The sequence below is a fragment of the Trachemys scripta genome, chromosome 4 (genome assembly GCF_013100865.1).
Source record: "Trachemys scripta elegans isolate TJP31775 chromosome 4, CAS_Tse_1.0, whole genome shotgun sequence".
NCBI classification, from domain to species: Eukaryota; Metazoa; Chordata; order Testudines; family Emydidae; genus Trachemys; species Trachemys scripta.
This window is the reverse complement of record NC_048301.1, coordinates 57,060,784-57,075,734: the sequence shown is the minus strand read 5'-3', so window position 1 is coordinate 57,075,734 and position 14,951 is coordinate 57,060,784. Positions and strand designations below refer to the sequence as shown.

Sequence of the window (14,951 nt, the reverse complement as noted above, 5' to 3'; positions counted from 1 at the left end):
CAACAGGACCCTCTGTTGCTTTTTATAGATTCAGACTAACACGGCTACCCCTCTGATACTTGACACTAATTTATGAACAGTTTGGATTTTTCCCTAAATTTTACAGAACATAAAATAAGAGAGAGAGAGAGAGAGAGAGAAACAAACTTTTTTTAAAAGGGAAAAATGCTAAATTTACAGCACCAGAGATAAATCTTCTACTTAATTAAAAATGCAGTTATTATACAGGGAATGACAATGTAAACGTCCCCAAACTGCCTTGGCCAAAGTTCAACAACCCTAACCTAGAAGATTGACTTCTAGGGTTTCCAGGGGAATTCATTTCCAGGACTACTTCTGTCTTTGCCCTCTCTTCTGAGACTGCCGACAAAGGCAGCAATTGTGGTAGTAGCTTCTGAAGTATCCATGCAGGAAATGGACTGAGAACTCATTTCACATAAATAATTAAACCATCACTAGAAGATAACAAAAATGGTTACTAACCTTCTGTAATTGCTGTTCTTTGAGATGTGTTGCACATGTCCATTCCACTCTTGGCATGTGTGCGGCCTGTGCAGTCATTGGAAACTTTTCCTTCAGTGGTTCTGCCAGGATGGTTGAAACGCCCTCTGCCATTGTGTGCTAATGCATCCAAGTATGAAGGGCCCAGCCATCCCAGAGTCTCCTCAGTTCCTTTTTGCTGGACAACCCCACTGCACAGAAGTAGACCGGTGGGTCGTGGATTGAACATGTGTAACACCTCTCAAAGAACAACAGTTATGGAAGTTTAGTAACTATTTTTTCTTGAGTGATTGTGCATTAGCATTCCACACTTGGCGACTAACAAGCTATAAAGCAGATGGTGGGATCGGAGTCGATGTACAAACAGATTGGAGTACAACTTGCTCAAATTTAGCATAGTTTCTAGAGTACTGAGTGATGGCATAATGGGATGCAGAGGTGTGGACTGAAAATCAGGTAGCCTCTCTACAAATTTCCTGGATAGGGGCATGCATAAGAAATGCCATCGAAGCCACATGAGATCTTGTCGAATGAGCAGTTACTCTGCTTGATGGAGAAATGCCAATCAGGACATAACATATATGAACATATCCATGTTGAAATTCTTTGTGAAGAGACTGGGAGATCTTTTATCCCATCTGCGATGACCACAAATAGTTGGGCTGACAAATGGTACTGTTTAGTTCTAAGTAGAACACCAAAGCCCTTCTAACATCGAGGGTGTACAGGCATTGCTCATCTCTATTGTAGGAAAATAAATCAAGTGGTTAATATGAAAGTGAGATATCACTTTAGAGAGAAATCTTGGATGAGGGCATAGATATACTTTATCCTTCAAGAAAACTGTATAAGGAGGTTCAGATGTCAGAGATACAGCTCAACAACCATACAGGCCATAGTGATGGCTACCAAAAAAAGCCACTTACATTGACAAGTGTAACTAAGAAGCACATTGCTAAAGGCTTAGATGAGGCCCCATAAGCTTAAACAAAACTAAGTTCAAGTCCCAGAGAGGAACAGGTTCCTTCATCTGTGGGTACAACCTTTCTAGGCCTTTCAAAAGTCTGATTGACACAGCATTAGAAAATATAGAACAGCTGTCCACGTGAGGCTGGAAAGCTGATATTGCTGCCAAGTGGACCTTGATATAACTAATCACCAAACCCTGATATTTTGGAAAAATAAATAGTCCAGAACATGCTGGATTGAGTACTGCATTGGCAAAACTTCAAATTGATGAGACCAGGAGGAAAATTGCTTCTGTTTTGAAATATAAGTAGCCCTGGTGGAGGGCTTTCTGCTATTTAACAAGACATCCCAAACTTGCTCCAAACAAGACTCCTCTCTAGGATTTAGCCATGGAGCTTCCAGGCTACTAAATGAAGTGCCTGCAGTTTTGGATGGAACAGCCAACCATAACACTGCAAAATGATGTCTGGGGCCATAGGAAGTGAAATCAGAGCCTCTCCGATAGATCCATGAGAATGGAGAACCAGTGCTGCCAGGGCAATGCTGCGGCTATTAGTATAACCCAGGCATGGTTCCACTTGATCCTTAGCAACTCTCTGTGTAGGAGTGGAATTGGAGGAAAAGCATAGCAGAGTTGTTCAGCCAGGATAGTAGGAGAGTGTCTGTGATGGAACCTGGACTGCAACCTTGTACGGAACAAAACTGATGGCTTTTCCTGTCAGTTTTGGTTGTGAATAGATCTATCTAGGGATTCCCTCACTGCTAGAAAATGCACCTGACCTGATGGAAAATTCACCTGGCTACATCTAGGCAGAAAGACCACTCGTGGTGATTTGTAAACAATCTGCTTAGATGGTCAGCATGCTCACTCTGCACCCCTGAAAGGTAAGAGGGTTCAAGATTGATTTAATTGGCAGAGCAAAAGTTCCAGAGGTGAATGGCCTCTTGACAAAGTGGGGAAGAGCAGGCTCCTCACTGCCTGTTGAGGTAAAACATCATCGTTGTGTTGTCTGTGAGAACAAACAGGCTTTTTCCGTGGACATAAGATAGGAAAAGCTGGCATCCTAGCGGATAACCCTTCGTTCCCTGACATTGATGTGTAGTGACATGTCTTGTGAGGACCATAAACTCTGAGTTTGGAGGGGACCCAGATGAGCACAGATGCATCTGTCACCAATGTCAACAAAGGCTGAGGGTGGACACAGTGAACACCTTCACACATATTGAGCAAGTGAGCTCTATAATCATCAGAAGGGAATGAGACGCCTCCCGAGGAAACTGCCTCATCGGGGAGGAGGACAATGAAGCCAGCACAGGTTGAGGCTGTCCCTCCTCCATAAGCTGTCCAGCAGACTTCTCCTGAACCACCACTTCCTGCTCACTACCGGGCCCAGAACCGGACTCAGGAACAGGCAGTGTCTGGTGAGTAGACTCCCTGTGCCTCTCTGAGGAGACAAAGCAGGAATGCCGTATGTATGACTTGGAAACTGGGGGGAATCTTCAGATTCCAAAAGAACCATTGGATGGGTGGTGGGCCCCAGTAACTCCTAGCCATTGCAGCTTGAGGAGCTCGAGGCAACCCCTGGTAATAACACCTGGGTGGGGAGTAGCATGACTGGCTCGAAGGCTGGGAAACATAGGAACGAATCTCCAATTCAGAGGACTAATCACTCTCTGCTGACCAAGGTGGGCGGTGGGGGGGAGCTCCCAATTATACTGGAGAATGGTGCCAAGTCAGTAAAGAGCGTAAAGCAGCTAACATTGCAGGCTTCTCCTTTTATGGTACCAACAGGGGCATAAAGTCTGAGGCCAAGGAGGTTGCTGCGGTACTGGCGCACCTCTGTCTGCCAGTACCAGGAGCATGGTTTCCTGCACCACCAGGGACACAGGTACCGATAGACTCAGCAGACCTCTAACTGTTGCAAATGCCTCCAGCATGGTCGGTACCAAGATGGGCTCAAGTCATTGTGGTCACAAATGTAGAAGGCACCTCTTCAGGCCCCAGACTCAACAGTGCCTGCCTCAGTGCTGGAGCCAATGATGCTGCTTTCAACACTATCTGAGATGAGGAGTGCTTGTATTTTGGCTACTCTATCCCAATGCTTAGAGAATCTGGATGCCAGCAGCTTTCCTTTCTCAGTGGTCTGTCTAGAGGTCTCATGCCTTTTCGTGGGCACTGGAGAGGCAAGTGGTGCCAAATCTCAGGCAGCATAAGAGGCACACTCCTAACCAATCCCAAAGCACTTGATGCCAAGTCAGGACAGCTAGGTTCTGATGGAAGTCTCAGGGCTGCCTCCAGGAGCAAAAACTTCAGCCTCACTTCTCTGTCTTTAGTCTTTGGCTTAAAGTTCCTGCAAATCTGGCAATGTTCTGAATATGAGCTTCCCCCAAGCATTTCAAGCAGTTTGAGTGTGGTGCACTGTCGGGCACTGGCCCAAAACAAAAGACACAGGGCTTGAAGCACAGTGACTAAGGCATCCCTCGATACCAAGAAACAGAAACCCCAGATCTGGGGACTGAAAAAGGACACTAAAAGTAAACTAACACTTACTAAGTACTAAGCAACTATAAAAACGAGATAACTATTCACAAGAGCACTTGCTAAGGCAAACCATGAAATTCCAACAACTATCACAGGTGGTAAGAAGGGACTGAGATGCTCTGGGGCAGCTGGGTCCTTTATATTGGAGTTTAGTGGTGTGCAACAGCAGAGGTGCTCAAGCCACCCTGATGGGTACCACTGAAATAAAAATTTCTGACTACTGTGCATGGGGTGCACGTACATCAAGAATGAAATGCATATGTGCAATCACTCAAAGAAGAATTTTCTGTTCATTGCCGACTAGGGCCGATATTCCAACTAGTGACATAGATCAATCATAAAATTTAAATACCTGATTAAATGAATGATTCCAGGGACAGGTAAAGCTTTAGAAAATATACTACAGGGGACAATGCTGCACTGATATAAGGATAAATACTAACTTAACAGGTTCCCCCACATTCAGATCGTATAAAACTCAGTGCAATCCCCTCCCCCCCCCAATTAAAAGATTATTTGTTCTAAACAGCCAGTGTTTTTCATGAAATAAAGTGATATTATTTCAGTGGTCCAACAGAAATGGGGATTGTTGCTAAACACTGTATTGTCTATGTTCTGGCACAAAGAATATCTCCTGCGATCTAGCAACTAAATCTTCTCAGCGTGACTACGGAATGTCAAATGCACCAAGGATTGATACATCTGCCCTCTAGACATGGTAATTTAACTGCAGTAAAAAAGTATCTCAGATTATTTTCAATATATGTTTAAGTAGGGATAAATATGTTTTGCTTGCTATATGAAGTCTTCAAAAATTGAAATTGAGAAGGATTCTATTTAAAGTTTTTTTTGTTGAAGAATTGCCACTTTGAGGTCTGTTACTGAGTGACCAGAGAGTCTGAACCAAAAAACTTCAAAAACAGACTCCAGCGTGAAGCTGCGGAATTGGAATTAATTTGCAAACTAGATACCATCAGATTAGGCCTGAATAAAGACTGGGAGTGGTTGGGTCATTACAAAACCTAAACTTAATTTCCCCAATACTAATTTCTCCCTACAGTTACTCACACCTTCTTGTCAACTGTCTGTAATGCGCCTCTCTCACCACTTCAAAAGTTATTTTTCCTCCCTAGGTATCCTGCTGTTAATTGATTTATCTCGTTAGATTGACCTAACACTTGGTAAAGCACCCCATCCTTTCATGTATTTATATCTGCTCCTGTATTTTTTACTTCATACATCTGATGAAGTGGGTTCTAGCTCATGAAAGCTTATGCCCAAATAAATTTGTTACGCTCTAAGGTGCCACAAGGACGTCCTTTTTTTTTTTTTTTTTTTTCCTGATACAGACTAACACGGCTACCACTGAAACCTTGTACTTTTGAGACACTTATTGAAATTAGCCTTCAGTGTTTCCTTTTTTATCTTTATGGTTTGTCATATCAAGTGATGAAATAAAAAAATCACGATTGTTTTTAATATCTGAGGGTTAACCTTGAAATCCTTATTTGGGCAAAGCTCCCAGTTATAACAATGGTTATTTTGCCTGAGGAAGGACAGAACAAAAACTTCAGGAGTGGGCTCCAGGTTTGAATCCGATATCAGTGTGATCAGCAGACCTTTTAAGCTTTAGTACTGCTCCAAGCCCCAACTTGGTATGGCCACTAAGACCATATTTTGGACAATTGGCATGTTGAACTATTACTGTGCTTACAACTGAACTGGTCCTTTTTGTTCATTTTAACCTCTTGTGTGTTACATCAAACTTTTCACTAGTATGATTAGTGATCTAATATTATAATAAACAAGATCAACAAAATTATACCCTGTCAGATTTTCATCGGTATATTGTACAGTTGTAGTTCCATTGTATAGTTAATTAACATTTAAAATGCGTTAGGAATACTTACATTACATTTAAAAGGCCAACCTTTTCCCTACTGCCTCCCCCCTGTCAGAGCCTTTCCCCACTTCTGCAGTCTTTCCCTGCTGAGGAGAAGGGCTCCACCAATGGGGAGCTAACAACGTCTTTTCCCACTGCCTGAGTCTTTCCCTCCAGTGAGGAAGGGCTCCATCAGCGAGGAAGTTGTGGGACACTACACTGCTAAAAAATAGCAGTGTAGATGGGAAGCACAGCTTGGGCAAGTAGAGAGCCATGTAGGGCAGGGGCGGGCAAACTTTTTGGCCAGAGTACCGCATCGGGTTTCCAAAATTCTATGGAGGGCCAGTTAGCGGAGGCTGTGCCTCCCCAAACAGCCAGGCATGACCTGGGCCCCGCCCCCATCTGACTCCTCCTGCTTCTTGCCCCCTGATGGCTCCCCCAGGACTCCTGCCCCATCCAACCTCCCCGTTCCCTGATGGCCCCCCCCGGAACTCCAGCCCCATCCAACCACCCCTTTTTCCTGTCCCCTGACCGCCCCCAGAACCCCTGCCCCTGATTTCCCCCGCCACCCCATCCAACCCCCACTCCTTCCTGACTGCCCCCCCACCCCGCCCCAATTACCCGCCCTCTGAGTGCCCTGACTCCTATCCACACCCCTGCCCCCTGGCCATCCCCCTGAACTCCCCTGCCCTCTGTCCAACCCCCCCTATTCCCTGCCCCCTTACCACAGCCGCACTGCCCAGAGCGCCAGGACAGGCAGCTGCACCACCTGGTTGGAGCCAGCCACACACCACACAGCACAGAGCACCGGGTCAGGCCGGGCTCCGCAGCTGCGCTGCCCCAGGAGCTCGCAGCTCCGCCGCCCAGAGCATTGCAGCGGGGCAAACTGAGGCTGAGGGGTGGGGGGACAGCAGGGGAGGAACCAAGGGCTAGCCTCCTGGGGCAGGAGCTCAGGGGCTGGGCAGGAGGGGCCCGCAGGCCGGATGTGGCCCGCAGGCCGTAGTTTGCCCCCCTCTCAGGTAGGGTGTGTACTCGGGCATGTCTTTACTCTCCTAAGCCAGGTCTCCCCCAGTCAATGCTGCTATTCATACCTGGGCTGGGGGAGCTATGTTTATGTACACTACATGCTGCTTAAAGAAGCATGCAGTGTAGACATATTCTCAAGCACCAACTGCTATCTGTGAGCTTCATCAGCAGTCTCAGCCAAGGGTCCAAGAAATGAATGAACATTGAGAAGGAACTACTTTTTCTCTTCTAGAGTTTGTTTCTTCGCTTCAGGATTAAGGTACATTGGCAGGCAACAGAAAGAAGAGATGACTAAATTCTTCAATATTGTTTATCCAGCATCTTTCACAAACACTAAACTCACACAAAAATACTTCACTGTGATATATTATAATATAATTCTGCATTTTGCATCACAAAGTGGCACAGTTACACTTTGACATGCGTATAACGCTCATAGTGGTAACATTAATGCGGTTCAGTTGCTGGAAGTCGCTGTGCGTCCTGAAACACTGTCATTAACCTCTCGGCACCTCAGTTTACCCACCACTAAAATTCATATAATTTTATTTACCTACCTTAAGAAGGTATTCCCAGACTTTATTAAATAACTAAAGTTTGCAAGAGCATTAAAAGATGTGATATAAGAAAAAATACAGTTAAATAACAATTATGAAGATGATGATAATTACATAAAGGAGGGAACACACTAGTAATCTTACATTTGAAAAGAGACAGTATACTTTAAATAACTCAAAGATTTAGATTTTACTGATAGAGAAATGTGTAAAAAATGAGGTTTTCTTAAAACATTTAAGAAAACATCTCTGGCGATAATCAAGATACCAAAGATTTAAACTTACTGTTAACAAAAACAGCAAATCTTAAGAATGATAGGTAACGTTCACCCTCTATTGGATTCCATCCAATGTCAGGATATCCTTTAGCTACCAGCATAGGGCAGCTCTGAAGTCCACAACCAGCCAAGTAGGTGACAACCTGTTAAATATAAGCATTTGTAGTATTAAACATTTGTTATGTTTTAGTTTTGAAATACATTTCTAATAATGTTATCAATGTTTGAAACAAAATAGAGCATCAGAAATAAATTACAAGATATTTTTATATAGCAAATGGTTTGACCTGCCTCTGAGAAACAATGTGGTTATGCTTAACATTGCATCAATTTATTTTTCTAGCTCTTAGTTTTCTGTATCAAATAATGAAAAACCTAAAGCCTTTTTATTTTTAAGACGGCCTATTTACATGATCAGAATATCCATAAAACAATTGGCAGAGTCTTAATTTTGGAGGTGAAAAATCAAAGAATCAAGAACTGTGAAAGTCTGATTTTTCCCCCTTATATTAAATAAACTGTAGAGAGAAAGTTAGGAAACAAAAATTTAACAACTTAAGAACTTGTTTTGGATTCCTAACTCATAGCAAGAGCAAAATTCCTGCCACATCCAAGGTTACCTAATGTGAAACAATGCTGTTAAACTTTCTGGGTGAAACCCTGATCCTGCCTATGCAATGGAAATGTTGATATTCAAAAGGGCTGAGATTTCATAATCAGACTTTTTTGGGGAATTATAATAATTAGGGTAAAACAAACTAAATGGAAGTACAAATATTCAAACTCTTCAAAAAATTGATCAATATACAATTGAAAAAGTCTAAAGATCCATCCAGAATCAAATTAGAATTTCTGTAATCTATAGATACCAAATGTAATGTTACTTACTAAGATAAATGTCAAAAACTACTAGATGAACCTTTAAGAAGAGGTTGGAAGTTAATTTATAGTAAGATGTAGTGAATAGTCTTATCTCCTTCAAAACATGGGCCATAGAATTTTACTATTAACTTCTAATGTGTACCATACTGCAGGATAATTTGAGATGGTAAGGAAGGGAGGAAAAGAAGGAAAGAGAAGCAGTAGTTCTCTCTCCTAGGATTTTTCAAATAGTATATTTATGATAGAAAACCATTGCTTTGAGTATTTTATCCCAGTGTAGGGCTCAACCATCAAGCTGTGGGCTAATAATTTTTCACTATATTCCTTAATTCTAATTAATATATATTATATATACATACAAAAATATTAAAAGAATGTTAAGGTTGTTAGTCACGCACTCAAAAGTTTGGAAAAGGTCAAAATTAAGGTTGCATGTTCAATCTTAATTTGCACTCCCAGTCCCACCCCCAGCTGTACGCCTTATACCATCTTTAATTACATGAACTCATTTTTTTCCCCACAGGACTTCTGCCTCAGTATACAGGATGGACAGTGCTCACCGAATATATAATCAATATTTCATTTTATCTTAATCATGTGTGGCCTTATTTACTGCACACCATCCAAACCGTGCATTGAATACACAATTATTAATTTCCTCATGGGTTTTAATATGGTGTTCATCACTCTAATATCTAAACACTTCACAAACATTAATGAATTTAGCACCAGAACACTGCTGTAACAGGAGGCAGTGTTGTTATTCCCATTTTACACATGGGGAACTGAAGCACAGAGGGATTAAGACCAAAATTGTCAAAAATGTCACCTAATTTTGGGTGCCCAAATTGAGACACATAAGCCCTAATTTTTCAGAGTACTTGACAATTTTATAGCATTTTATATGTTCAAAACACAGCTCCAACCGACTTCAGTTACTGTTGTGAGCACTCAGCACTTCTGTGCATGTGGACCCAAATGTCTCAAGTTGGGCTACCAGAAAACAAGACACACATAGCAACCACAAGAAATTTTGTCTTAAATGACTTGCTCAGTATCACATAGGAACTCTACGGCAAAAGCAGGGATAGAATCCAATTCTGTAGGGCAGCCTTTGACTGCCTTTATCACTAGACCATCCTTTCTCTTCCTGCAATCTCCTGCATTTTCACTTCATGCCTTCCAACTTTGCAACCAGTGAGACTGAGATCCCATAGACAATGTTATTTATTATACAATCTTGATTGATTCCCAGAAGATGGTCCATCCTCTTTAGCATTTCCTAACTTTTGAGTACTTGACTTTGCAACCTTAATGTTCTTTTCACATATTTTTGCATGTAATTTCCTAAATTTTTTTAAAAGCAAAATGAGAACAGAAATTACAGCATGTGGAATCACACTGATCCCCACATGGGTCATCAGTAGGAGCTGGACCTTTCAATTCACAGCACAGACCTCTGCCACTTGAACTAATAGAGTAATTTAATAGCAGTAGGCTATCCTCTGTGTCAGAGGTTCTCAAACTGTGGTCCGTGGACCACCAGTGGTTTGCGAATTCCATTCAGGTAGTCCGTGGATAGTCCCCTCTAAGGTTCCCATGGTGGCCGCACACGAGAGAATGAAGGGCCACCCACCTAATTAGTGGAGCCACACAGGCATGGCTTCAATATCTAGATGCCTGGCCCCTGAGAAGACGCACATGTAAGGTAAGGTGGTGGCCTTGGGGGAATAGGAGGTAGGTGGGAGGGGGCAGTGGGGTGAGAACAGGGGTGGGGGGAATTTGGGACGTGCAGGGCTGCGATGACCAGAGAAAGAGGCGATTTTCCCCAGCTCCAGGGCTGTGGCTGCCAGGGAGAGACCCTCCTCTTTCCCAGTCCCAGCGCAGGGGCTGCCGCGGTTGGGGAGAGAGGGCACATCCATCACATTAAAAAGGTAAGAGTGCGTGCTTTTATTATTAAGGTTTTTTTAATATAGCGCTTTTATCCAAAACGCTTTACAATACTTAGCTAACAGTACAAACAACATTTGGAAAGATCATTAAGTGGTCCACTCAGCAATTTTCAAGTGGTCCGCGAAAAAAGAAGTTTGAGAAACACTGATCTATGTGGACCAACCAGTAGAGGGAAATAAGACATTTTGGCAGTCGGTTTCACAGATATTTGCTGACAGCAAGGAATGTAAAGACTTAGGAAACCTGGGTCCAATTCCAGTTTCTAGAGCAGAATATGTTCAAGTGGTTATAAACCCCCACATCACCCGGGGTCCTGTTCCCATCCCTTTCTGCTCCTATCTACCCCCACCACCTGCCCCACTCCCCCTTTGTTCTTATCCACCCGCTCTGGCCTATTCGCTCTTCCTCATTGCCATCTAGATCTGCCCCATCCTCTTCTATTCCTCGTCCATGCCTACACCCTGTCTCCTGTCCCCATTCGCTTCCCCTTCTGCTCGTACCCAAAGGCTCAGACTCCTGACCTCTTCTCCACCTGATTCCTCACCAACTACCCACTCCCTGCATCCTTCCCTTCTGTGCCCATGCACCCTCTTCTCCCCAGCTTCTCTCCCACACCCTCTATCCACTGTTCCTATCCAACCCCCAACTCCCTACTACTTCCTTCCTTCTCTGCTGTTACCAGCTGCCACACCCCTGCAGCTCTTATCTTGTCCCGCTCTGCTCCTATCCACCACCTTGCCACCTGATTCCTGCCCCACCCCTTCTGCTTTTCCACCCCCCCTGGTTCCGGCTCCCCTTCCCCTCTGCTCCTAGCACCTAACACCCTCCTCCCACACACACTGCAGCCTTACCCAGGCCATTTGTCTGATTTTAAACTGGACAGTCGTCTTTTTGAGTAGTCTGTCCCCCATCCAATACTGAGATAAAACCAGACATGGATGTCATTTTGAAGAGCATGCCACTCCAACCCTGCCAGCATGACCTTGCACCTCTGCAGCCTCAGGAGGGAGCATGCCCAGAATAGACAGGATCTTTGAAAAATTTAGTTGTCAACTTTAAAAAGTCTTCACTGAGCAGGTGAGAACTGTGATTTTTCAGATGCTTATATCTTGGCCAAATTCGGATGAATTTTCACAGGAACAACATATGATATATCCCTGAGACCAAAGCGATCCCATCACAGCCTACTTTCAAGTCCCTGTTTCAAAGCAAGGAGGCACTAGTGACTAGAGCTTCTCACTTAAATAGCTGAAAGATTTATTATTAATTATTATTATTTTTAACATGGACAAAGCAACGTACTTTCCCTAAATCTCATTTGGGAAGCAGCTTGACCATTTCAGCTGAAATTAAAAAAAAAAAATTAGCTTGAGACATATACCTGTCATGGAAAATTTTAACCCAAATAGTTAGTTTTGCAAAGTTATAAGACTTGAAAGTAGAGACTTATCTCTTATCTTATCATCAGCCATACCATCAGGGGCTCGTTCACCTGCACATCTACCAATGTGATATATGCCATCATGTGCCAGCAATGCCCCTCTGCCATGTACATTGGCCAAACCGGACAGTCTCTACGCAAAAGAATTAATGGACACAAATCTGACATCAGGAATCAAAATACTCAAAAACCAGTGGGAGAACACTTTAACCTGTCTGGTCATTCAGTGACAGACCTGCGGGTGGCTATATTACAACAGAAAAACTTCAAAAACAGACTCCAAAGAGAGACTGCAGAGCTAGAATTGATATGCAAACTAGACACAATCAACTCCGGTTTGAATAAGGACTGGGAATGGCTGAGCCATTACAAACGTTGACTCTATCTCCCCTTGTAAGTACTCTCACACTTCTTATCACACTGTCTGTACTCGGCTAGCTTGATTATCACTTCAAAAGCTTTTTTTCTCTTAATTAATTGGCCTCTCAGAGTTGGTAAGACAACTCCCACCTGTTTATGCTCTCTGTATGTGTGTATATATATCTCCTCATTATATGTTCCATTCTATATGCATCCGAAGAAGTGGGCTGTAGTCCACGAAAGCTTATGCTCTAATAAATTTGTTAGTCTCTAAGGTGCCACAAGTACTCCTGTTCTTCTTTTTGCGGATACAGACTAACACGGCTGTTACTCTGAAACTTATAATGGGAACTGTCAGGCAGCCTTCGCTATAGACATAACTTCCTGCATTGTCTATAATTTGTTTGTTCTATTGAGTTTCATACTAAATATACAATGGAATGTAATCACATAATATTTGGGAATTTAATCAGGGGATACTGAAGAAATTAGAAATGCAATCCTAGCTTGCTTAAATTTTACTTTAAAAAAGACATTTAGGGTAAGTAAGGATCGGGCATCAACAAGGCAAAAAGTGAGTTGCTCCAATTTGGGGCAGATTACTGGTGCATGTTTGAAGACTTCAAATTCCAAGACAGCTTTTTGGAGCACAAAAACCAATAATGTTTCAAATTTTTAGAATTCCAATATTCAAGTAGATTTCAAATCAGGCAAATCCAGTTCATGCATGCCTATTTAAAACAATACCTATTTTAAAGATCTTTTATTTTACCCTACCCTTAATAACTAATTACATGGGTTTGCTATAAAAAGAACATAGAATTGGAGCAGTTAGCCTGCTCTTAATATCATGCTGCTCTTTAACAACTATAAATAAGAGGAGTCAGGAAGATTGCCCCTCTGCCCTACATTACTACAAGATGAGAAAGGGATTGTTGCAGCGTAATCAAATAATTAATAAACCTTTATTGCAAAACCCCAACTTTATTATGGCATGATCTGACTAGAAGGAGAAAGAAAGGACATAGAGCAAAATAAAATAAAATAAAATAAGCTAATAGTAAGCACTTACCTTTTCCAGGTCTGGCTCTTCCAAAGCTAGTGCAAGCTCATTATTGTCCATTACAGAGGCAGCTGCAACATCTAGTGGAGTGGAACCCCTCATAGAAGGAGATGCTGGAGAAAAATATGGTAATATATAGTAATTAAAATTATTTAGTTTGCACTAATGAAAGTTGTGCAGCAGAGGGCAGCAGTTACACTGTAATCTAGGTCATACTCAAATATATTCATATACAGTACGTTTTACAGTCCCAACTCAACAAAGCAAAGCTTAAGTGCTTTACTGAGTAGGGATGGACTTAAGTACATGCTTAAGTTCTGTGCTGATTCAGGACCTATATACACTGCTTTACTGTTTTGAAGATACAGACAAAGCAGCCTGGGATAACAACTCATAAAAACAGTGAACTTTAGAAAAAGTTATATGTCCTCAGCATAGGGAAAATTTTCATTCTATAACTCTAGAGAGTGTGAAGTGCTATCAGAAGATCATCTCAACTGTTTAAAAATGTGTATACCTGGTTGGAACATTGTGTTTCATGTCTTACTATCACCTACTATTTCTTTATTTTACTCGTAGGTTGGTAATAAGAAAGTCATTTTTTCTTGGGCCACACAATCTAAAGCATACTAAAATAAAGAACTATGCACTTCCAGGCTTTGGGGGTAGAATATGAAACTTCAAGTCATATGGTTGCACTTCAGGGAAGGATCTTTGCATTACAAACTTTTAAAATAATAATATAATAATATATATACACACCTTCCTAACCATTCATTTAGTTGGCATACTAAAGACACCAGCATTATTATAAGGGTTAAATTAAATCTTTAATTTCCAGAAATGACTGTATCAAAGGTAAGGGGCATCAAGTAATATGGTTTTCTTCCTAACTCTTTCATTATGTTTAAATAACCCAGCTTTAGATTATTCTGATTGTAATCCAATTCACAGAAGTCTAATGATAGAAAGATAGAAAACTATGTTTTTCATTAACATTAATCCAATAATTGTATTTAAACTTCAAAGAGGTCCTCACAATACCATGCCTCAGCTTGATAAACAAGTCAGATGGCAATCTTGCGATATTGCAATATCCATGGGAGTTGCTTTCAGCAGTTAAAGTTACATGACATACCAAGCCCAACACTGCTGTTTTCCAGTAAGTAACTTAGATGCTCAAACATGGCCTTTTGGTTTTGGCGGCTGATTCGACAGAAGTAGCACAGGAACCGACAACAGCTTGCCACCATCTTAGGAAAAGCGATCTGCTAAAGAAGAAAATTGACAAAGCAACTAAATATGTTAATTACCAATGCTGCACAGATTCTTCTTCATGTATTCCTAACACAACATTTTTATGATAGGACCAATGTAGTCAGTGGCTCTTACATGCATGCCTTAACCCCAGTTAGTCTGGAAAAAAAAAGGAAAGAAAGAAAAAGACTTCCTTGCACCTTCAAGGGAGAGTGAGTGACAGAGGGAGGGGGGCTAGAG

The 14,951-nt window shown here is 42.0% G+C and overlaps 1 protein-coding gene across 1 annotated transcript in view; it reads right to left on the bottom strand.

Moving 5' to 3' along the window:
* Positions 1–14,951, bottom strand: part of RYR3 (ryanodine receptor 3) — a 563,198-nt gene that overhangs the window by 227,656 nt on the left and 320,591 nt on the right. Inside the window, exons 44-46 of the mRNA XM_034768994.1 lie at positions 14,593–14,725; positions 13,464–13,567; positions 7,763–7,898 (exon numbers count right to left, since the gene is read on the bottom strand). Of these exons, the coding sequence (XP_034624885.1) occupies positions 7,763–7,898; positions 13,464–13,567; positions 14,593–14,725 (373 nt within the window). The remainder of the gene's footprint in view (positions 1–7,762; positions 7,899–13,463; positions 13,568–14,592; positions 14,726–14,951) is intronic.